At 38.7% G+C, this 24,403-nt stretch overlaps 1 protein-coding gene across 1 annotated transcript in view; it reads right to left on the bottom strand.

The window, feature by feature from the left end:
* The window catches only part of GPR158 (G protein-coupled receptor 158), a 186,514-nt gene that overhangs the window by 155,590 nt on the left and 6,521 nt on the right, over positions 1–24,403 (bottom strand). Inside the window, exon 2 of the mRNA XM_032700335.1 lies at positions 16,311–16,416. Within this exon, the coding sequence (XP_032556226.1) occupies positions 16,311–16,416 (106 nt within the window). The remainder of the gene's footprint in view (positions 1–16,310; positions 16,417–24,403) is intronic.

Raw genomic sequence — 24,403 nt, 5'->3', positions numbered from 1 at the left:
AAATGGAAGGAAATAGATCATATACAAAATGCATGAACTGGGAGCGACAGAGATGAATAATGTATCTGTTACTTGTTTGCATAATGGAGTTATTTGATCTACTTTGACTTCTCAGGCAGAGCAAAACCAAAACGTAATGGTTTTCCCACCTTTTTCCAAGAAAGTCTTCAGAAATTCATGTCCTTCTAAAGGCCACAGGATGCTATAGAATACTAATGAACTTCCAGCTGTTGTTGGTACACCTGTAAAATAGCATAGGCAATGTTGCCCCTTTCAGTTCAATTCTAAACAGAATTCAAGGGCACCACTCTCTAATGAGAAAAAGCTGAACATCTGACCAGATCAACAAGCTTCTGTTGCCTTTACATGTAGTAGCCTCCACTGTTTTCCGTTTTTTTCTCTTTTAGTCTTTTAAACTACCCTTGAAAGGATGACGTTCACTTCAAAACCAAAAGACACACTTCCTCTGTGGCTCCTCTGCAGTAATGTTCTGCTGGAACATTCTGCAGCAGGGAAGGGATTTTCAGCTTCTCAACTAAAGTTATTGCACTGTCATAAAAGGTTACAGCCAGACATCAGTGAGAAAGGAGTAAACCAAGACATAACCCTTCAAGCCAAGTAGATTTTTTTTTTTTTGGGTCCTCATATCATCCCAATCTGTAAATTACCAGTTGCCAGATTTCTGTGGTACTTCATATCGTGCTTAAAAGTCAGTACACCAGATCCCTCAGAAGCTTTGGTCCAGCAGCTGAAGAGGGCTGCCTGGTCTGCCTCAACTACTACAGTGGCTCTCACGTAGGAATTTTGGGTGTGGGCAGATATGATGAGTCGAAAACCCTGAGACCATGTGTGGACAAACTAACTTTACGGGTGCTCAATAGCATCTTTATAGCAACAACTTCTTGCTCTGCTGCGTCTGGAAATTTCTTATGAATCCTTGTCTCCTGTAACGTCAGAACTATACTTATATTGGGTAAAAAACTTATTATTACAGAAAAACTTTGGCATTACTTTCATTCTAGCTAATCTAAAATTAATACTAAACCAAGGGATTTACCAGTAAAAATACTGCCCGATAAAAATTTAAATTTAGAGTCTAAAATGTAAGTTGGTTATAATTTGCATTATAACAACTTTCTACATAGTTCTCTACTGAATAAAAATTGTTTACTTAGCTTAATAAAAACACTTGCATCAATAGGACTGCATTTTTCTCAGTTTACATATTTGAAACTTAATAAAATGCCTTTTTCCCTATCTGATTTATTTAGTTAATATCGTCACTAAGCCCTTGCAATTAATTACGTCTTTAAGTAAGAGGCTTCTGTCATTTATCTTTCATTACACTAGTTTTGTTTTTTTTAGCTTAGAAGCCTGCTGATCTCTTTTCCTTTTATTTATTGTTGTCAATTTGAAGCTCTAGGAAAAAAAAAATTAGGAAAGGATCTTCTCATGTGACCTAGATGCTGAGCTGTGTTCCATAAAGCAACAGCACACAGCAAGGTGCACAGGCAATACAGCTATAGCACAGCTATTCTCTGCCAGAATTTGCTTGGATGTATTTACAAACTGGGTATCAGTGATTTAATTGCTACAACCCCACGTTTGAACTACTGTCCTTATACAACAATTAAGTTAATGGCCTACCTTTCAGGGACAGAGTCTGACAAAGTAGTTCAACAAATGTTAGCTTTAATCATAAGGAAGAGCCGTTTGTTTCCAAGCTTCCTATTCCTTGGCTTGAATACAGTCTACTTGACTGCAACCTCTTCAAGTCTAATTTACAATTGCTTTTAGGAACATTTAATTTTATTACGATAAACATGCCTGTATTCCTTGTATCTGTGATGCAAAACCCATCACACTTCTTCCCAGTACAAGTGGGATTTTTTGGGGAAGAGTTGTTAACATTTGTTTCCATACCTTCAGAGAACTAGAGCAACTCTGGCACACAGTATCACACGAGAGAACACATCCTCATTATCATTTCTCCTGAAGAAGTTAGACCAGTGGCCCTTCCCATGAAGATTAGATTGCACCTCAACATATGGGACTATCAGAAAATGAAATGTCAGTTAGTGACATTCTGACAGAAACAAGGAATTCTTAGGGAGAAAAGGGAATAGATAAAAACAACACTATTTTGAGAGAGTGCTGAAAAAATGCTCATTTTTGAGTATATATTGTAAATATCTTTAGAAGTTTTGACAATTCACCAACCCTCCAATAGGTAATCTTTACCTTTCAGTTAGAGCACAGTTTCTTGAGTCAACTCTCACAAGATCAGTGCCAGCAGTGGTTTAAGGGAGAACCTACTTAACACAAGTAGGGAAAAAGAGCAAAAAATAAATTTAAGAAAGTCTAATGTCCACTGTTCTGAATCTGAACCTTTTCCTTAAAGATGGCCACAGTGATTTGGGGAGAAGAAGCAAACTGTGCTTATTGCTTTAAAAATGCTGGGTGTTTTTGTATCTGTCCTGAAGAAGATTGACTCAGTTCACACCTCCAGCACTTCCTCTGTGCAAGTCAAACTGGCAGTCTCAGGGAAGCATCAAAAATCTACTTGTTCTTTTTCTTCTTACAGACTACTTGCAGGGAGGGATGTGACCAGTCCAGTGATGCTCCCCAGGAGGAGCACAGGGCCAAAGATACACATGATGAAATGATTCAGCACTTCTGATACATACTTTATTGACTATATTTTAAGACAAAGGGGAATATTAGAGTATATAATCTGACCACCTATGGAACACAGACCACAGCAATTCAAACAAAACATCTCAATCCAGATCCCAATGGCATGTGAATGGCTAATAAGGGTTTTCCAGAAAGGTATCTGGTCTGCATTTACACACCAGAGAGAGAAGAGGCTGCACTGTATTTCATAGAACCATAGAATCAGCTGGGTTGGAAGGGACCCTTGATCCACTACTGCTGCGGTTACTAGACCATGGCACTAAGTGCCACATCCAGTCTCTTTTTAAAAATCTCCAGGGACGGAGAATCCACCACTTCCCTGGGCAGCCCATTCCAATGTCTGACCACCCTCTCTGTAAAAAAATTCTTTCTAATATCTAACCTAAACATCCCCTGGCACAACTTGAGACCATGCCCTCTTGTCTTGCTGATCGTTGCCTGGGAAAAGAGACCAACCCCCACCTGGCTACAACCTCCTGTCAGGGAGTTGTAGAGAGTGATGAGGTCTCCCCTGAGCCTCCTCTTCTCCAGGCTGAACAACCCCAGCTCCCTCAGCCTCTCCTCACAGGACTTGTGCTGGAGTCCCTTCACCAGCCTAGTTGCCCTCCTCTGGACCTGCTCCAGCATCTCAATGTCCTTCCTGAACTGAGGGGCCCAGAACTGGACACAGTACTCAAGGTGTGGCCTCACCAGTGCTGACTACAGGGGAAGAATCACTTCCTTGGACCTGCTGGCCACACTGTTCCTGATACAGGCCAGGATGCCATTGGCCTTCTTGGCCACCTGGGCACACTGCTGGCTCATGTTCAGCTTCTTGTCAACTTGACTTGATCTTCCTGGTTAACAACGAAAATATCCCCAGCATCACTATGCATTTGTGATCGAAGTCATCAGGGCAAAATAAACACCACAAGCAAATGCAGAGTTACACCTTCACATCCCCTCACTGGCTGGCAGAAGGGGTTTCACACTGAGAGAAGGCAGCCCTCCATCCAAGAGAGGGTGCAACAGCCTCCTGTTCCCCAAGCACCTGAGCAAACACACATTTGAACAACACACAACTTTCTGCCAGTTTCTAAACTCACTTCAGCCCAATGCCTTACAGATTGTATTTATTGAAGACACTACATAAGCTGATAAGAAAATAAAAATGATAGGAAAATAATAATAGAAAATATCAAAAATTATTTTAGAAAGAAAAGCCAAAACTCCAATGCATTTCAGTGGGTAGTCAATCCAGAAAGAAGAAAAGCAAAACCAGACTTAAGGCAGAGTTGCACACAGATAGCATCAGTTACATCTGCATACTTCTCAAAACCAGGAACACAATCTAAAACCAAAGCTAAGCTAATCTAGAGACTCCAACTTAAAACAAGACTGCAGACTCAAGAGCACAAATTTATATAGTTGTTTAGGGTTGTTTTTTTCCAAAAAAACAAAGTGTGGTGTGGGTTTTGGTGGAAGGAGAAGGTAAAAAGAAAAGGGTCTGATTGACCCAATTATGATGCTAAGGCAGATTAAAGCAAAAATAATTATTGGTAACAGCCTTTCAAAAAGAGGAAGTAGAAACAAAAGACTTCCTTTAACCTGCACAAAGTGCTCCAGAAGTCAGAAAGAATGTCAGCCAGGAACCAGTCTGACCTTAACGATTTGGACCATGTCCACAGAGCTATACTTAACATACACTTATGTTGCTTGAACTGATGGTTCAAAGATTGAACATGAAGATCAACAGCACCTGAAAAGGTGATAGAGAGCATGATCCCCTGAATGGTGAGCTGATTAGCCTTTGCTGCAAGAGGGAAGAACATATCCCATTTGCTTTCATTCTCCCTCCAAGATCTAAAATGTCTCTCTACAGAGGATGCTCTCAAAAAAGCTCCTCAACAGAACAAAGCACAACTGGAGCTCTGAGGGCCAGCACAATGGGTCAGCAGCTCCACTCACAGATTACTGCTTCTGTTCTTCAGGACAAGGATTAAAATTATATTAGTGAGAAATGTCTGCATGCTACAGACTGAAAGACCAATTCCTAATGTAAAGCTATTGCTATGAACTTACAGAGTAATGGATCATCTGAATAGATAACTATAAACATTCTCACACTTGCAACCCAAAATTATTCATGACTTAATCAAGGCAAGAAATAATATGAGAAAAAAAACCACAAGGACTGTTTTTTATAACAGTGTTTATATCTTTGGAGAAAACTAAAGGAGTGAAGTAAGAGCACAGAGTCAAATGTTTGATGTTTGTAATTGACAAGTGAGATGTTCCTTCATTGTAAATTAATGTTAACAGTGTTATTCTTGCCATATAAGCCTTACTAAGAAGGTAAGTATTAAGCTGTTGTATATAATTTATGCTTTTCAAGCCCTCCTCTTCTTCCATCACTCTTTTCTTGGTAGGACATTGAACCCTGTAGCTCTGGCTTATGGGAATAGCTTCTCTAGCCACAGGATCCCCCTGACATACACAGTGCTTCACATACACACCAACTTTTTTCTCCCACATCTGTGAGACATGACAGTCATTTCTCATGTAGCATACACACAAATTTAAATATAGAATTAATGCAAGGACTACAGAAAATTCAGTGAGAAGTAAAGACTTCAAAATTGATGTATCTCAATTATTATAGGTATTTTAACATTTTCACCACCTAGCAGTTTTACAACAAAGATATACAAATAGGGGAAACACTTCAATTTGCTGCAGTGCAATACAATGACAAAGATGCAAAATGTCTCTCTTTATAATCATGTAATCACTGAAGAAAATATTTTTTAGGTTACGCTTGTAACAAAAGTGACTGCTATAATGTACCATTTCTTTTAAACAATGTTTAAAAAGAAAGCAGCTAGAATAATCCACTTATGCATAATTAAAAGCAACACTCAATCACCTATGGAAATGAAACGTAACTGAAATGTGCATTAAATATGCAAAAATATTTCTTCCTTAAGTAGCTGACTGAATAATACTTCATAAAAATTGCCTCTTATAATTACACAGTCTATGTAGCTTTATAGTGGTCCCTTAGAAAGCATTATTATGGAGTCCTATCCTGCAAGAAAACTCAAATTTTGAAAATAAAATTCATTCTATTACCATGAAAAAAAAAAAAATCAGTCTTGGAGTTTTTCACAAAAATATTCCAGAATATTCATATCAGGACAATTGGAACACCTTATTTAAACATTTATTTCAAACAAGCATCCTATAAAAATTCTGTATAACTAATCTACCAAGAAATGTCTTCAGCTAGTGTAAAGTGGTGTTTACTTTGAAGTGCTCTGGAACAATATGAACACAGGAGCTTAAGCTCTACAGGGCAAATGTTTGTTCTCACACATTTAAAACCTATTTGTCCCATGTCTTGTACACACTGGAATGTAAGGATGTTTTATCGTGCCTGGTAAGAGTTTACAAGTTCTGGAGTGGTGCTTTATTTGACTTCCTTTCTTGGAAGAGAGAGACAAGCTGTTTTGGGTGAGCTCAAAAACACAATGAATATCCAACAGCAAAAGACAGATATGATTACTGACAGAACTGGACAAATGGTATCAAAAGTTTCTAAACCTTTCAAGAGACAAAAAAAGAGACACTATTGGTGGGGCTTTGACTGATAGACAGGTTTCTAGAAGTGCTCACGATGTTATCACCAAGCCATTTCCATTATCATACAACAGGACTCTCTCAAAGTGTCCTTTTCTTATTTTCTCCCCATAAGTAAGGATTAAGACTAATGCACGTTTTTGATCAAGTTTTATCAGTTTTTCACATTACACAAATTATAGAGCAGCACCCTGAAAAACATATTTTCATATTTCAAAATTAATACTTTTTTAAATGTTGATTCAGGAAAATGCACTGCTGGTGTTACCTTCACTGCATTTCAGGATGGAAAAAAAGTATCAAAATGTCTTAATTTCAAACAAGCCTATAACAATTTACTGAGTAGCCCTAGCCATTCTCTAACTCCAGGGCAGTATTCTATACATTGCAGTCTAATTTAGTCTGTTTGGAAACCCCACATTTTACCATGCAGCATACATTGCCCAATTAAATCCCATTACCATATCCATATCGCAGATCTTCCCTCCACTCAAAGATTTAAGTGTTAGATACTTAGATAATACATATGAAGGGATAAAAATATTTCAAACCTAGTCCAAGCAGCAAGCCCGTATAATTCAAAATTTTAGCGTCAGCTCTACTAAATCAGCTTTCAAAGTACTGAAAGTAAATAAGTAGAGATGTTTACAGCTACTACCTGAAAAAAATAAGTACCTGGATATACTTACTCCATTTCTTCTATTGTAGTAGAAGAAAAAAGTGTTGAACTTATTATAGAAAAATGCCAAGTAAATGATTTCTCAAAAAAAAACTTACACGTACATCTTCACACACTTATAAGAAGTTTAAAAGAAACAAGTGATAAGCAAAAGCAGTTGGCAGTGGAAGAGAGTCTTGACATAAGTGTAAATAAAGCAGAGTGGAAACACAAAGGTCAAAAGGGATACCATACTCTCTGGATATAAATCAGACAGCAAAAATGAATCATGCAAAAGATGAAAGAGCAGCTGATCACAAAATCACACAGCAGCTGAGCCTGGAAGGTACCTTCAAAAGTCATCCAGTCCCAACTCCTGCTCAGAGCAGGCTCAGCTAAAACAGGTTTCCCAGGGCCATGTACACTCAGGTTCTGAATATCTCCAACAGTGGAGACTTCATCACATCTCTGGACAACCTCTTCTAGTGTCTGACCACCCTCACAATTTAACAAAAAAAAAAAAAAAAGGTTTCTTTTACTGCTTCAGTTCAAAGCACTGCCTCTTGTCCTGTCACTGACTACCCCTTAGAAGAGTCTGTCTCTGTCGCCTTTACACCTTTTCATCAGGTATTCACACACATAGATAAAATCTCCCAAACACTCTCTTCTCCAGGCTGTACAGTCCCAGCTCACTCAGCCTCTCCTCATTCAACTGGTGCTCCAAACACTTAATGATTCAGGTGGTCCTTCGCTGGAGTCCCTCCAGAGTATCCATGACTCTTGAACTGAGGAGCCCAGAAGTGGGCACAGCCCTCCAGAGGAGGCATTGACCAGCTGGCAATGCTCTGCCTAACACATCCCAGGAGGCTGTTGGCCCCAAAAACACATTGCTGCCTCACGGTCAACTTAGTGTCCACCAGGACCCCCCTAAGCCTTTTTTGCAGAGCTGCTTTCCAGTCATGCAGCCTGTACTGGTGCAAAACAAAGACCACTATCTCCCCAGCCTCTGTAACATCTCTTCACAAAGCAGCTCTAGCAGAATGCCTCTATGCAAAGGACCAAGTCAATCACAGCTCCACAGATACACCTATACAGATGCTCATGCACATGCATTTATATGATGTTCATACACGTGCACACATACACAGATTAGCTGTAAATATATATTTATATAAAAACACATACACAAAAAAAAATTTGAGGAGTACAAGTAATTCAATTTATCAGCTACAGAGACAGCTCAGTTTGTTTCTCAGGTGAAGCCAACATAGTTAGCTGTATTTTAAAATGCAACAGTAAGACCACAACTGATTTAGATGAAAGATATGGGACTCACTTTGCTTTAATTAGAATGCATAGTTATATCACTCCATGAACACTTTTTTTCCCCCTAGTAAACCACATTTGAAAGAGGAAAAAATTATCAGAATGGTTAGATGGAATTAGTGGTAAAAAACCCCTAACTATTACATTCTGACAAAAAGAGTGGAGCTCAATAAGCGAATCCTACTATCTATTTCATGCAAGTAAATGAAAACTGATTGCCTTGAGAACAGTGGTTGTGGTAAATCTAGGGACCAAATTTAACTGCAGAGGAATTCTGATCCTGCTGCAAGAAGAAAACAGTGCAGTATAACAAATATAAAATTGTCTGATTGGTCTCTATGGCAATATCTAATTTCCCTCACCATCCCTTGTAAGTTAAGGGGGAATCAAAGACAGTAAATATTTTATTCATCTTAAGAAGTTTATATGTATAAGATGATGGGAAGAAGTGTTTTTTCTTTCATTACTTTTTCACTGATAGATAGAAGAGTAAAACCCTTAAAGGAGATGAATGATAAAAAAATGCAGTAATATGATGAAGCTCAGTAATGGCTTATAAACTAACCAAAACACAGAAAAAAGTAATACTCAAAAATCTAAAGATGAAAAATCAAATGTTCTGCATTCTCATGTTAGTACTAATGCTTAATATATTAATGATCTAAAAGAGCAAAGGGCAAGAAAGTCATGAAGAAACAAAAGAAGATATAAAGCAGCTTAGTAAAGACTAAGAAATTTCCAGGAGACGAGCTCCTCCTCAGTGAACAGATGACCTCATAGCCATCAGTTTACAGTACTGGCAAATACAAACCATAAGGATAAATCATAAGGATTACTGGGATTCAAACAAAAGCTTAGGTAACCCAAAAGCAGTTATTTTTCATTTGCAAAAAGCATTCACCTCCTACCAGAAGTCACCAATAAAAATTACTGTATTTGAATGTCTAATGCTATTAAACTGTGCTTCAAAAATAAAACTAAATTAGTTTTTTTCCATTAAGGCTATTACTATGACTCAGTACATTGCTTTGAATATGAAGATTCAGCAGCTATTTTCTCCAGTTTTTCATCTTGGGACCTTTAATATGTTTTCAATCTAATTTTAATTTGTTATAGAAAAAGAGGAATGAACTTTCTTCTTCAGGTTAAATTAAACTTGCCTCTTGTGCAGGTATCATGAAGTACAAAAAAAAGCAGGAAAAACAGTTGCTACATTTCATAAAAGCTTTTTTCTAAGTAAGATAGACAATGAACTTTTTCTATTAGTTAGCTGTTTCTCAAGTCCCCGGGGGGTTATTTTCAAGAAAACTGTAGAACGTGTGCATGAGCAGAACTGTCTTAATTTAATAACCAAAAAATTCTCCACAGCTTATTGCCTGAGTAAACTGATAGCTAAATGTGTAAGTCAGGGACAGAGTCTGCACAGTTCATAGGAAGCTGTGTCCTTCACAATGACAGCAAGTGTAGCAACAGTGTGTTTACCTAAGAGGAGGTCAGGTGATTTCATTATTGCCCAGAATTCTACCACAAGTCAAGATCACTAAGAAAATTATTAAGCTGGTCAGACATAGGCTTCAAAAATATATGAGGATGCTTAACTAACTCTTCCTGAAGTATGGAAGTATGGGGTGGGTAGTTGCACACTGGAATGCAACCCCAAAATCCCATTCTAAAGACAATGCAGCCTGGGCCCTGGCTGGAGCACATCAGGACTCTCAGCTCACATGCTTGTCATACCTTTCTGCAGAAACCAAACTCCAGAGGAGGTAATTTGCACACCTGGAGATCACTCTTCAACTCCAGTCAGGGCATCTATCAGCTCAGAGATAATCACTTTGCCTCTGCGCCCCAGTTCTAAGATGGTGGTAATAGTCTTTATTTTACCTCACAGGATATGGGAGTACTTACATATCTTCCAAAGAGCTCTTCCCTGGGCCCACCCCCCTCTCAGAGACTTTCCCTTTGCTACCACCACGTATATTTTGTTCACATTCCACCAGCTAACTAAAATTCTGGGCCTCACTTCCCCCTTCCCAAATACAATGGAAAGAAGCACCAGTTCAGCTAATCAGCGCTGTCTAACAGGATGCTCTATTAAGCAAAGGAAGACCCAAAACTGTAGGTATAGCTCTGAAAGAAATGGGAACTGATGCAATGCTACCATCGCCTGTCATATGCAAGATAAACCAAATACCTCCCTGCTATTTTAATTTCTGACAGACAACATCACTCAGCCAACCATCTACCACTTTTCATGTTTTAACTCTGGGGGAAGAAAAATAGCAGCAAATAGAACTGACCCAGATGAATTTAAATGCTCAAAGTTAATACTGCTAACTAGGATGAAAGGAATTGTTGCAAAGGTCTTCTCCTTTGAAGAAAACTCTGATAACCAAGATTAGCTTCTGCAAAATACAGTCTCATTTAAAATTTTTCTCTTAAAAGCAAAAATGCTGTAGCTAAGCAACATAGCTCTTCCTCAAACTGAAAGTTGGTTTTCATAGCACCTTGTTTATCACTGAGAACTCTGACAAACCTCCACCTTATTTTATGTAACAGTGTCTGGGGGAGTGCCAGATTAGATCTGGTTTACAGTCACAAAGGGACTTTTCCCATGAATGCAGATGATGCAAAGTTATTTTTAAAATAGCATCCGAAATGTTCTTTGTGTCTACTGCATGCTCTTCAAATACCCCAGGTTGTGTGAGCAGCGATCAGTTGGAGAGAACAGATACACCTTTCTGCTTCTGAATCCCAAAGTGCTGGCTTTGTTTTCTTTCCCTGCATACTAAAAGAAGCCACTGCCCTTTCTGCCTTAGATTTCCCCTTCAGCCCAGGATTTGATACAGCATTTAGTATTTGGATTCTATTACTAAAGATGTTTTCTTCTAAGAGGAAATATATACTGACATACAACTCTCTACTCTGGTTTGGGTACTTCTCTTGCCCTATCTTGGATGCAATCTGTAGCTCCAAGAATGATTGTTTCCAAATTAAAAGCTAACTATATTCCATAAGACCATTCACTTTTCTTTCACATTTTCTCATTCTGACTGCACTTTTTCTAACAGACAAGACAGAAAATACATGCAGGTAATAAGCAAAACCAATGATACTGGATATGACCCACTGAGTTAGGACTTCAGATGCTAATCTCCTGCCATGCTTCCTCTCCCAGACTATGCACACTAATATTCCCACTTTGACAAGGGCATTGAAAAGCACTTGCTTGAAAAACCTGGAAAGCCTTCGTGTTTTTTTCCCCTTCTCTTCCAACTCAGTCCCTATTACAATTCTATTTTTAATCAACCCCCGCCTCCCCCTTTTTCAGCTGCTTGTCTGTAGTACTGGGTACAGTATGATAAAATATGACAGTCCCAAATGTTTTGCTAAACAATGGAAAAAAGATTTTGGCTGTAATGCACATTTGTTTTCCTTTCTCAATCGGCTTTGTGTTTGTGCAGAATAAATACACACAATAGGCCTATGCATCTTTCTATAAACAGACATACAGACACTGTATACAGACAGCAATGCAGCTTTCTTGTTTACTCTGCCTCTCTCATTTCCTCTGGATATTTTTGCACGCTGTCATTTGTGGAATACTGTTGAAACCCAAAGGGATGTCAGCTGAGCCTGCCTCACATTGCAAGCTGTTGGCAGGCTCATTAAGGACAGGGGAACAGTGTGGAGTCCACTGCCACTTTTCACAGACTGCTGCTGGTTGGAAGCAGTCAGCCGAGCTCAGTGGGCTACACCAGCTGATTTCTTCAGATGCTCCTCAGCCTTGATTCTATTGTTGGTGTTTCTACAAGAACTCTAAAGTTGATACTAAAAGTGCCAGCAGTTGCTGACAGCACGTATGGGGAAGAAATCCAATATAATAAAAGAACAGTCTTCAAGAATTTCAAACAGGGTAAAAACGCATATTTTCTTCCTCCCATAACCAGTCTTGACAGTACATCATACTGCATTGCCTGTGCAATGAAATTACTCTGGATTTGTTATTGGGTAACTACACTTTTTCTACATTTGTTAATTTCAGAATTGTCTGCATTATTTTGTGGTCTACCCAATTTAATTATTTTTAACTCTGCAGATATTACGTGTCTCATCTCTAGCAGTCCTACAGAATCCAAATTTCTTGCCCATATAGCTTTTGGGGAAGCTGTTCTCTATTTGAGCGTCAAGCTGGAGGGTAGGAAGGAGAACTGTAGCTCTCCATGCTTCACTATGAGCTGACCTTTATTCCTCCAGGTCAAAAAAATAACACCTGGCCATCAGCCTCTTTTGGGCTGATACAATTATTAAAAAAAAAAAAAAGGAAAAAAAAGTCACAATCCAAACAGATTTTAACCAGTGCTGCAGAGTTTGGCTTCCCTGTGTCCCTTCTTACTTAACTTCTTGCCTAATTAGACTCAGCAGCTTCCAGTTATCCTGAGGTTAAAGGGGTGCACTCTTGTTCTTCCAGTTCATCTAGGCTGCTACGAAATTAGGGTGTACTGTCCACAAAAGAGAACAAATCAGGAAAAAATTTGACTATGTATCAGGAATTTAAGTAGTCAAACTACAAATGGGAAATACAAAGTTCCCTGAGGTTGCCTTTGTTTGGTGTTCAAAAAGCAAGATACCTAAAGCAAGATATTTAAGAGCCACCAATCCTAAGGAACAACACCTAAACCTAAAGACAGATGGAATTTTAAGCAGGAATAGTATGCCTAAGCACTTTGCATATTTGAATCGTAATATTCATTAGTTCCTCAACCAGAAGCTATTTTTCTTTCAAGAAAGGACTAGCACTACAACTATTTTATCACAATCAGGTTACTCTTCATGACTCTCAAAAGCCAAATCCCAGTGTCACAGTTAGCATCATGTCCTAATGATTCTGTGCTGTACCATGCGAAGGCAGCACAGTACTTTCAACAACAGCCTCTATTTCCTGGTAGAAGTTGGATCCCATCCATTCCTTCCCTTTTTTTCTGTCTAGCACATACAGACCACTGGCTTACCAAATGCTTACATTTGCTGCAATGCACCTCCATCTCCCTCCTTTCAACTGATTTTTATTTAGAAAATAAACACTTCAGAACAGCATAGAAAATAGGGGAATTTGTCTGCAGTGTGCCTAACAGATTCTAGCCACTATAAAATTAATTGAAATAGAAGACAAAGAAGCATTTTAAGTAATCCATCGGTTGGGTTTTTTTTTCCTGTTGTTCATTCCTTAAGTCACTAGTTACGTTTTCATAGCATCAGGGAAGAGGGGAGTTGTATTTCTGAAATATTGAGCTTTATGCCTTAGATTTAATGGCATTGGTAGCCCAGCCATATGGTATGGGCTATGCAGTAAACACACTTTCAGAGCCAAAGTAGAAATTCACCATGGCAAAGCTTTACCAAGCAGTCTGCACAAAGCTTATGCTGCACTAAACACTCAAGTCACTTAACAAAACTGAAGAGAGCAAGGAGCATCTAACTTAAGCAGAACTGGAAGTCCAGAAATCTCCATTCTCTTCCTTACTCAGCTGGAGACAGACTTTGTAAACGGGGGCAGAGCATTCCAGCATCAGCAGATTTCTGTACCTGCCTCTAAGCAGATAAAAGAGAGTATACAGAGTATCATTTTATCAGCATTTATGAGGAAAACTGTGTGAAAAACATTGTTGCACAATTACGTAAGTTACCTTTATCCCACATAGTAGATTCCAATGAAACAAAGTACAAAAAGCAGCACAGGAGACCTGCTCCTGAAACTATCCCTGGTTTCAGCTGAGATAGCTTCTTAGTAGCTGGTACAGTGCTGTGTATTTTGGATTCACTATGAGAATAATGTTGATAGCAACAGTCAAAACATCAGCGTGTTAAGCAATGCTTACATTAAGTCAAGGACTTTTTGGTTTCCCATGCTCTGCCAGAGAGGAGGTGCACAAGAACTCAGGAGGAAGCACAGCCAGGACAGCTGTCCCAAACTGGCCAAAGTGATATTCCATAACACAGAACATGACGCTCAGAACTGGGAAGAGCATCACTTGTTCTTGGGTTTTATTTTCCTTTTTTTGCTCATCATTTTAGTAGCAGTATATTTTATTATCATTAGCACTATTATGATTTACTTTGTTTTAATTATTAAACTGTTCTTATCTCAACCCACAAGTTTTCACTTTTTTTCCCCATTTCTCCTCCACATGGCTTTGGCAGCAGGGGAAGTGAGAGAATGGCTGCACAGTACTTAGTTGCCAATTGGGGCTAAACCACAAGAGACCTGCTCATAAAAAAAGTACATTTTTCTTTACAGACTGAACTCTCCTAAAGCAGTGACCACAGGGTAAAAGAAGAGAAAGCTTCTCTATAGATTGTTCCCAGCAACTCCCCATGCCGACTCTTATTAAGCAAGGACTTTCATCTTCTTCAGGTGCAGTAAGAAAAGGCACTCCCTGCCTGCAAGTTCCATTTTGGGGGAGGTTTCCATTACCTATATGTTCTTCCCTTAGCCATGACAGCCTTGTTGATTTAACAGTCTAGTAAGTGTCGTGGAGAAGGAAGAACAGCTGGCAGGTTTATTCACTGCATACAAGTTGAAAAGCCTTTCATGAAGTGGCATTCATCTCCTTACCCAAGTTATTAACAGCTCCAGGTGATCCCACCATTGATCTCTTTTCATTTTTTCCATTTTCCTTTTGCCTTGTTTTTTCTTACTCTTCTCACAGAGTTGGGGTTTTTGCCCCTCTTCTTCTTGGTTGCAGAAAGAGATGCAACTTACAATCCCACCCCTCTGCTGACAAATTTTGCTCAAAAGACATCAAGAAAAGGAGGAGCACTTGCCAATATATAATCACATTCAAGACAATTATCATATATTAAAAAACAAGGTTTACCAGATCACATGGGAAACAACATTTCCTTCTATGAAGAAACATGAGACATTTAAAAAGTATTCCCTTGAATTCAGAAGACAAAAAGTACTTCACAAAGAAAAATATATTTCTCCATTTGCAGAAATATTTAATCTTTAATTAGTCTGTATCAAAGACTTCCTTATTTCTTATTTCAAGTTTATTTTAAGAAAATAATCAAGTTGAAAATCAAAGTGAAAAAGACCCAAAAAAATAATGTTTACAAAAATTCTGAGTTCTTGTTCAAAAACGCTAGCAGTTGAATTCACCAAGACCAACTGTTTTCCCAAATTCAGATCTGGCTTTGATAAATTGGCATTTCACAGCAAATTAGGGAAATATCTCTGACTTCTGGTAGACAATGGTCAATTTTCCCTACTGTCCCTTCTCAAAGCACAGAAGTGCAAGAGGTGTCTACTCTCACAAATGGGTGCCTTTGAAAATAACTTCAATAGCCATAATAAGAAAAATCATTGAATGTACTTTGTTTTAAAGTTTCATTGAACACATAACTGGCCAGGCTGAATGATCTATGATATGCTAACAGATGGAGTCAGACACAGACCTTCAGAAGAAAGGGGAAGCAGGAAGGAGCTGAACAGAAACATTTTAGTCAGCTCTGTCAAAATGTTGGCATTTCTACTAAGAAAGAATTTCAGTATCCAATTCTGCCTGTTATTCTGTATCATTCTATCAAAAGATCATGTTTTTCTGACTAAATTACCATTAGCATTTGAGCAACTTCTACTATATTTTGCAAAGCTGTCCAAGCAAAAAAGTGACACTGACATTAAAAGCCTATTTTCATTTTGAGCACAAAGTAATTGTCTGACTTGCAAAGTAGAACATCATAAATCATTTCATTGGTAATATTCTTTTCCCCTGTAACTGTTACTTCTTCACAAAAACTTAGCTTCTGTTTCATTTAACACCAATAATTCTAAAATGCAGGCACTCCTGAAACTCACGCACACCGTAACACCTTGCACAGAAAGATTTCTTCAGCCTACAAACCACATTTAACACCTATAAAATAAATAACATTTATACTACAGAACTCTACTCATAGTGGAAAGATTTGTTATTGAAGTGAAGTCCCTTAGAGACAGACATACCTCAGAATTGTTGAGATGACACCTGTGTGTCCCCGAGAACCAACCCTCACTCGAACACTGGTCAATGTCCACCTTCTGCAAATTGATGTCAACCTTGACAACACCCCTGAAAAGAGAGAGAAACAGTTGCTAACATAAGTCCAGATATAGGTTAAACTTCTTTATGATGCTGTAGCCTGCAAAGCAGAACTACATCTTTCCTTTAAATATGTCTAAAAACAGTTTTGTGCTCCCCAAGCCATGATCACAGAAACACATTCCTATTTTAGACTTTACTTAGATGTATTATGGCAAGAGGTCAGCAAATCCAACGCATTAAGTGTAAGGTGGATGTTAAGAACAAGTTATACACTCAAACAGTGCAATGCCCTTCACATTTTACAATGCAGCAAAGATCCAAAATTAATACAATGAAAGACGTGCACTACTTCTTCTGAGGCAGCAACCTCACTCGCCAACTCTGAATACAAGGTACCAGGCACCACATCTCACCCTCCATCCAGAGACAACTACATCCTCCCCTGTGCTCCAGGGAACCCTATTTGCTAAAACAACTGGCAAAAGCCTTTTTCTGTATTTTCCCTGGAGACACTCCAATGCCTGGTGACATTCAGGTCTCCCCTCTGCAACTCAGCATCCTCCTCCAGCAGGCATTCAAACCCTCTCCCCCAGTTCCTGCCAGCTGGTCCTGGTATAAAACCTGATACAACATCAGAAAGCAGCACAAGTTAGCAGTAGTCCACTGATGTCTGTGAAGCCAAAAAAAAAATTTCCTACACATGCAGGCCCTCAAAGACCAAGTAAGGACAGTCCTCTGAACTGTGTAAGTCCTATGCCAAGAAGACTCAAGTTTTCATCAAGTTTCCCTCAAAAATTCTTTTGAAAGAAAAGCTAACAAACCAATTTCAAGGCCAACATTGTTTTATAAACAACTCAAAAATCACCACAAGAAAAAAAGCTGCAAGGCTGAAGTTTCAGATCTTAAAAAAACCCTTCAAAGACTTTGATATTCTCTCTAAAATAACTTCCAGAATGACTTTGGACATAGAACATTTATAGCATCACTTTGTGAGAGCACATTATCTGTGACTGCTTTGCTGCCATCTGGACTTAGCAAAAATGTCAATACGCAACTTCTAGTTGCTAGATCATTACACAAGCTCACACACAGTGGATGAATGCTCTCTACTGATTTCTTAAATCTAGGGTACCATTCCTTTTAAGTCAGCTATTTCAGCCACTTTAGACAGAATTTTTCATTTCCGCAAGTCTGAACTTCTACAACCACAAACACCATCATCCCTTCTTTCACGCTGTGGACTAACAAGGACATGGCCCAACCTCTGTCTCAAGAACACCCCACTCACCTTGAAGTGTGTTCCGTCTTTTAATCAAATCTCACAATAATACAGTAATAACAATGACATATCTACAGAGCCATATATTTGAGAGAGTGCTTACTAACAAAATTAGAACAGGTATAAGAGTGAGCTTGATCAAAACCAGGACGATATTGTTGACCCCAGTACAACCAAGTGCTAAATATTGACAACAGCTAAATTTGGGCATTCCTCAGACATGCTATACAGTCATTGGAGAAACATAAGCACATCATTTAAGTGATCAGAAGAAGAATGCATTAGAAAATTACCTAAAACAGCCAATAGGAAGTTAGATAGTACAGGAACACTTCATCCCCCTCAACCTCCTGCCTAGAATCCAAATAATCTGATGCTGGGCACACTTAGAAATTACCTGAAATATTTAAGTGCTGGTTCGAGCAAGCTCAATTTAAAACAGCACACACTACACTTCTTGAATATTTTTATATACTTTTAGTTTATAGTTTTGTGTCTTTGTACACTTGTTTTGAACAACAGCTTCTCCAGGAAATGCTCCAACCATACTTCTACCCCAATGAACTGGTTTTTCCATGTTCCAGGTGACCAACAACCCCAAGGGGAAAAACTGCCATACTGCACAGATTATCTCTTTAAGGTGTTGATATCAGCAGATTACAAACTAAATCTTAACCAGGTAAGAAGGTACCTGACTCATGTTCATAGGAGTAGAGGTAACCAATTACTCATCTAGTCACATGCAGATCCCACCAGGTCCATGTATACAGAAGAAAAGCAATATTGCTTCAACCTAATTCAAACTGCAACTCATTCACCTGAGAAACTCTCAAGCACCTTCGAGAAGGTCTTATTTCCTTTCTATGGAAAGTTTTTCCCTCGTGTACATTTTGGTTTTAAGTGGTAGAAGACGAAACTCTCCTTTGCTTCTACAAACACTTCTGCAAAGGGAAGTACAGACTGCAAATGAAGGGCAAACTAATCACTGCTAGGAGAGGAGAAAGATCTTAAAAGTTTGCTGTGTGGTACCACCAGCAAGCCCTGTAGGAACACAGTGTCTGTAAAAAAGGATATAAATATTTTCGAAAGGAAACTTAACTAGACACTACTTGCAAGAAAGACCACACACGCACCAGAGGAATTAGGGTCAGTAAGCACACTGAGCAAGCATTTGAGTGTGGCCTTGTACTAGAAATGCTCCAATTTGGAGAATTCGTGGCATGTTCTAGTGGGACAAGCATCAGAAATCAGGGTAGCATCTTAAGACAGAGCCATGGACTGAAAAGAAAGGAGTGTACTTCTGGATTTCTCACATCAGAATAGATTGGGTAACTTGTATCCTTTGAAAGCTCCTTAACTCAATTACTTTGTTCAAAATAGATGCAAAAATCAAATTCATACAGCAACTGTCATCGCAAGAAACCTCTTGTGATCATTCAGTCCAACCACCTGCTCAAAGCAGACTCAGTTCAGTTGGGATTTTTTTATAACTTCAATAATGAAGACTTCACCAGCTCTGGGAAACCTGATCTAGTGACTGACCACCCTTCACAGTGTCAAGAAAACTTTTCTGATGCTTAAAATAAAATTCTTGTATTTCAGTTTGTGCCCCTTGCGCTTTCTGTATCCCCATTGAATAAGTTGAGAAAGGTCTGTTTCTGTCTCAGCCACCAGGCTGAGTAAAGAGGAAGGATCACTTCCCTCAACTCATTGGCAACACTCTTCCACAGATCAGGAGGCCGTTGGCCTTCTTTGCCACAAGCACACATTGGTGGTTCATGTCAAATTGGTGTCCACCAGGATCCCCCAGGCCTCTCCTACCAAGCTGTTTTCCAGTCATAAAGCCCTCAGCCTGTGTTGGTTCATGAGATTATTCCTCCAAAGGTGCATCAGTTGGCATTTCCCTTTGCCAAACTTCTAGGTTCTTGTTTGCTCATTTCTCCAGCCTGTTTCAGACCCCAGAATGGCAACACAAACAACTGGTCTCTCAGTCACTCCTTCCAATTTTTATCATTTGCAAACCTGCTGAGACAACACCCTACCCTACTGTCCAGACCACCAAAAAAAAAAGTTAAAGAGAACTGACTCTAGTATCAACCCCTGGGATATATGAACAATGACTAACCTCCAGCTGGACAGCCAGTCATCTATGCACAGAAGGCTACTGGGTTGGTTAAATACTATTTCCCCTTCATAAACACATGCTGACTGCTCCCAATCACATTCCTTTTCTTCATGTGTTTCACAAGGAGTTTTCACAAAGATTTGCTCCATCACCTTTTCAGGGATTGAGGCCAGGCTGATCAGCCAGCAGTGCTTGAAGACATCAAGTACCTTGGCCTTTTCAACATCCTGCATCACAAAGTACACTTTTCCATTCAACAACAAAGACCTTGGAAAGGATCTTTAAGATCATTGAGTCCAACCATTAACCTAATACTGCCAGACCCACCACTAAACCATGTCCCTAAGTGCCACATCTACAGAACTTTTAAATATCCTCAGGGAGGGTCACTCCACAACTTCCCTGGTCCAGCTGGCCATACTACTGCTGACACAAGATGTTCATGGTCACAGTCATATTCAGACTGTCTCCATATTCCTCTCAGGTTACCTGACCCTGCTTCCACCTCTTGCGCACTTTCATTTTATGCTTCAGTTTTGTCAGGATCTCCTTGTTAAGTCATGCAGGCCTGAAAGTCATCTAATTTCAAAATATTTTCATAAAACTTCTTCCAGAAATAATAAAAAATTCTTCCGTTTCAAGCTAAATGTGTTTTCTTTTTGTTTCTCTTGTGTTAAAACTTTTCTTATGAGAATGTTTGTCTTTCACAAAATACAATCTTCATCAACTCAATACAAACTTTTCTACCTACACTCTTCATAATGCACAACCTGAACTTCTACTATGGTGAAGTTGTTCTGGTTTTCCCCTTTCTCAGAGCTTTGCAAATTTCTGGGGTGAAAATCTACAGTAAGGAGAAACAGTACAGCCCAGAAGCAGGATCATGAAAGCAATCTCTAACAGTTACAATCTACCATAGGCTTTCAATTTTTTCCCCCATGGTGCACATTATTGTTTTTCTTTGAGCAATACACGTGGCATTTACAGAAAGCATCAGGATGGTACAAGACTTCTACGGTGTCCATTTGGGATGCATTGCCATTTTAAAACACCACCTCAGACTTGTACCCCACGGTTATTACACACAGAGTACACCAATATGTACATGATACATTTTTGAAATTCATCTGTGATTAATACAGTAGCTGGCACAGCCTGTTTAGCCACCCACATTTTCAGTTATTTTTTACTCAGTATTAGGAAAATGGAACGTATGGAAGAATACATCCTCCTAGAACGTATATAGACCGTCTATGCGTTACATTTATTAAACTAATTGGGAATAATGGCAGTGTTGCTATCTTGATAGAAGCAATTAAGACAAATATCAAGGGTATAAGAGTAGACTCAGCTTGTCAGCATAACACATTCATCCACACTGACAATGCTGCCTGGCTGAACCAAAGCCACAGACATAAGTTAACAACAATAGTACTGGTAATTGTGGACCATCTGGCAGGTAAGTATATTTTGCTAATCTCCTTATAACAATAAATATTTTTTTCCTGCCACGATTTTCAGTCTTTTCAAAAATATATATATATTTAAGGATTGCGTGTTCATGTTTAACATGTAGTTAATTAAGAAAGAATTAGTTGAATTGTATATAACAGATAATAATTGAAGAATTATGTCATCAAGGATTTTTTGTCAGGTCAGAGGTTTGATTTAAGAGGCTTTAATGTCTGTCTTTATTTCCAGTACCACTGTTTGTTGGCATGCTGTTTGCCTTGAAATCTGTGCCAGAAATTGATTTAAGCTTATTTTCCCAACCTACTAGCTATCTTGATAGTTTCAATAGTTATAATATTTCATTGTAACAACATGTTGTAAAACCTCTATCTACAGAATAATTTTTTCTGCCTCTACTGTTACATCATAAAAAGAGTAGAAGGAGCATGTTCTCTTTCTCCCAGTCAGCTTAAGTTAGAACTGCACAGAATAATAGCCTGCCAACATCTAAATGGTGATAAATAATATCTTTGTCCTCTAGATCTTCAAAAGCTTTTTTGGCACAGAAGCCATCACAGCTCAGCTAAACAAGTAAAGCCTGTCTTTTAAGTTTGTACACTTATTTTTATACATGTAAGCACTGCAAGCAATCATAATTAAGGTATAAGGTATGGTTATCACACGCTGAAGCAGACATCATCCCCCAAATCTAAGCAGCTGCTTAGATTCTTGCTGCCATATTCATTCAGCCCTACATGATGTCCTTCATAAGTCCTCTTTACCATAAAATGAGGAGATAAGAAAAACAAGTTCTCTACAGCCATCCCAAATCTGCAAATGCCCACACCTCTAGACAAATGGCCACTGTATTTAGAATAGCCAAGGTTTTCAGGACAGATGCCTTTTCTGACCACACATTTTGGAGGCTAACACTTCCAGGAATATTAATCTTCAAATAGCGCATACTAACATCTGAAGCTCCTCCATCAAAAGTAATCTTGGTGTCAAATTCCCAAATTACTTTCAGCTATAAGTCGTTCAAAAGCAACTTGAACCTGCAGAAGCTGCTGTTTGTCTGTAAGTTAATATTTAGGATTCTGCATCACTTAGACATTGTTAAAATTGTTACCTCTGCATATCCAGCCAGATTCATAAAAGGCTACCAGGACATTAGATACAACCTATTTTTGACCTGGTCACAGAGTTACCTCTAATTCCAAACTAATAGGACAGAGAAAGACTTACCTAATTCCTCAGCCATAGCATGACTGCTGCTTTTCAGCACACATTTTCAAAGGAGAACCAGCTTTCACTAAAAATAAACTGAAGTGAAGAATAATACCTAGCAGTGTGGGCACATGAATTAGGATTCACCTGCAAAGAAAATCCCTCTAGGCCATTTGGAACAGTACTACAATGGCAGAATACTTAAAGCTGAATCCTCTGTTGTCTGAAGAATTATTTCAATCTGCCTTCATATTTATGGCATGCAATGCTGCCTCTCTGGGGATTTCCCTCCCGTTTAGTCAGAGAGCTTCTTAGATACTCCGAGGGGCAGTGATATTATTTTTCCTTGAGGATGCTTAAGTTGCTGCTAGCATCTTAACTCCGTCACAAAGCATCACCTTATATAGGAATGCTAGGTGTCAGTGATGATGGGGTACCACTTATATTAGATTCTCCCTATGAAAAAAGGTCTTGAAGCCAAATTCAAGTTACTTACTAAGAAACCATCACTTTTTTTTTTTTAATGTTCCCATTCCTACCCATGAAGGGAAAAAAGGGTTCTCAGAGAACAGTACAGAACATGACAGAAGAAAAAAGGTTAGGAACACAAAACTTTTGAAATAGAAGAATCCTACACAGGAGGGATGGTCTCAGCATAACCATACCAAGTCCTCTGAGACTGAAGATTTATTCAAAGGTAAGAAGGTCATTTTAAAACTGAAAAGTAAGTGGAAGTCAACATTGGGGGGGGGGAAGGGAAAATAGAGAGGCATAAACCTGGGCAAGGAACATAAAAATCACAAGAATGTAAGACAAAACCAAGAGACATTTTTTAGAAACAACATGTTAAAAGTATACGCTCTACTAACTAAAAACATTTCAAATACACCAGAAACATGAAAGCTGAAGTAGGATCTCTAAGGCCAACATACAACCAAGATACAAAAATTTCTCAGAGTAAAGACAGCTTTTGCCAAAAATGAGTTATTTTCATCCCTCTTGAAGGCATTAATGTAACAAAAGTCAGCTTTCACAAAGCGGGACAGTTAATAAGCTGGGCATCACAACTATCCCTTCCTTGTTTGGCACATTCACAGTTGACCACAAATGGGTGGCCATTGACAAAGGCTGCAGGTGATAAAAACACTTGATACAACCCACAACTAAATCTGGCTGACACAGAGAAAAAATAATAAAGAAAACACTTTGAAAAGTCTTCATTCAAGAATGTGGGATGTCCCAACAGTTTTAGATTCGTGAAGCAAACGTAAAAACAGAAAGTTATGGAAGCCATACTATATACATACTGTGGAATACATAAATACATTATGGAATACAACACCGAACTACATTGCAAAAGACAAAAATGTGTTAAAAAGCAAATTAGAACCACAAAGGTCAGTTTAATCTATACTTACTATCAACACCCATCCAGAAAGAGTCTGAAAACCAATTTATTTTTATTGCTTATTATTGGCAAATTGGATATAACCATGATAGGAGAACTCAGCACTTCCACCGCTCTTACATTTCAACTTAAGTACCTGCCAGAAGCTGCTTTGAGATCGAGGGCTAGGTAAGGCTTTCATCTGACCTAACATAGCAATGCTTTTTTTTCTTACCATCAGGAACACTTCTCTACCTCAGTCCACATTCACAAAAAGAATAGATGGCAGTCTTAGAGCTGAATCTTGGATAGCAAGGACTGCCACATGCCCATCCCCTTCAAAGGAGCTTTGATAACCTGCTGTGCTGAAAGTCTTGCCCAAGGGGGATGGGGATAGAGGACAAAGGAATTGGAAACAACAGTTTGACCCAAAAAAATAGTTCCTTTTATTGCAACTTAGCATGTGCTACGTAATTGTGGACATTTATGCAGTACGTGTTTCAATGTTCTCGTGGCCATATTTAACTTCTTTCTTCAAAGACCT

Source organism: Chiroxiphia lanceolata, chromosome 1 (assembly GCF_009829145.1).
Source record: "Chiroxiphia lanceolata isolate bChiLan1 chromosome 1, bChiLan1.pri, whole genome shotgun sequence".
Taxonomy (NCBI): domain Eukaryota; kingdom Metazoa; phylum Chordata; class Aves; order Passeriformes; family Pipridae; genus Chiroxiphia; species Chiroxiphia lanceolata.
Note: the sequence above shows the minus strand (reverse complement) of the source record. Positions and strands in the feature narration are given on the sequence as shown.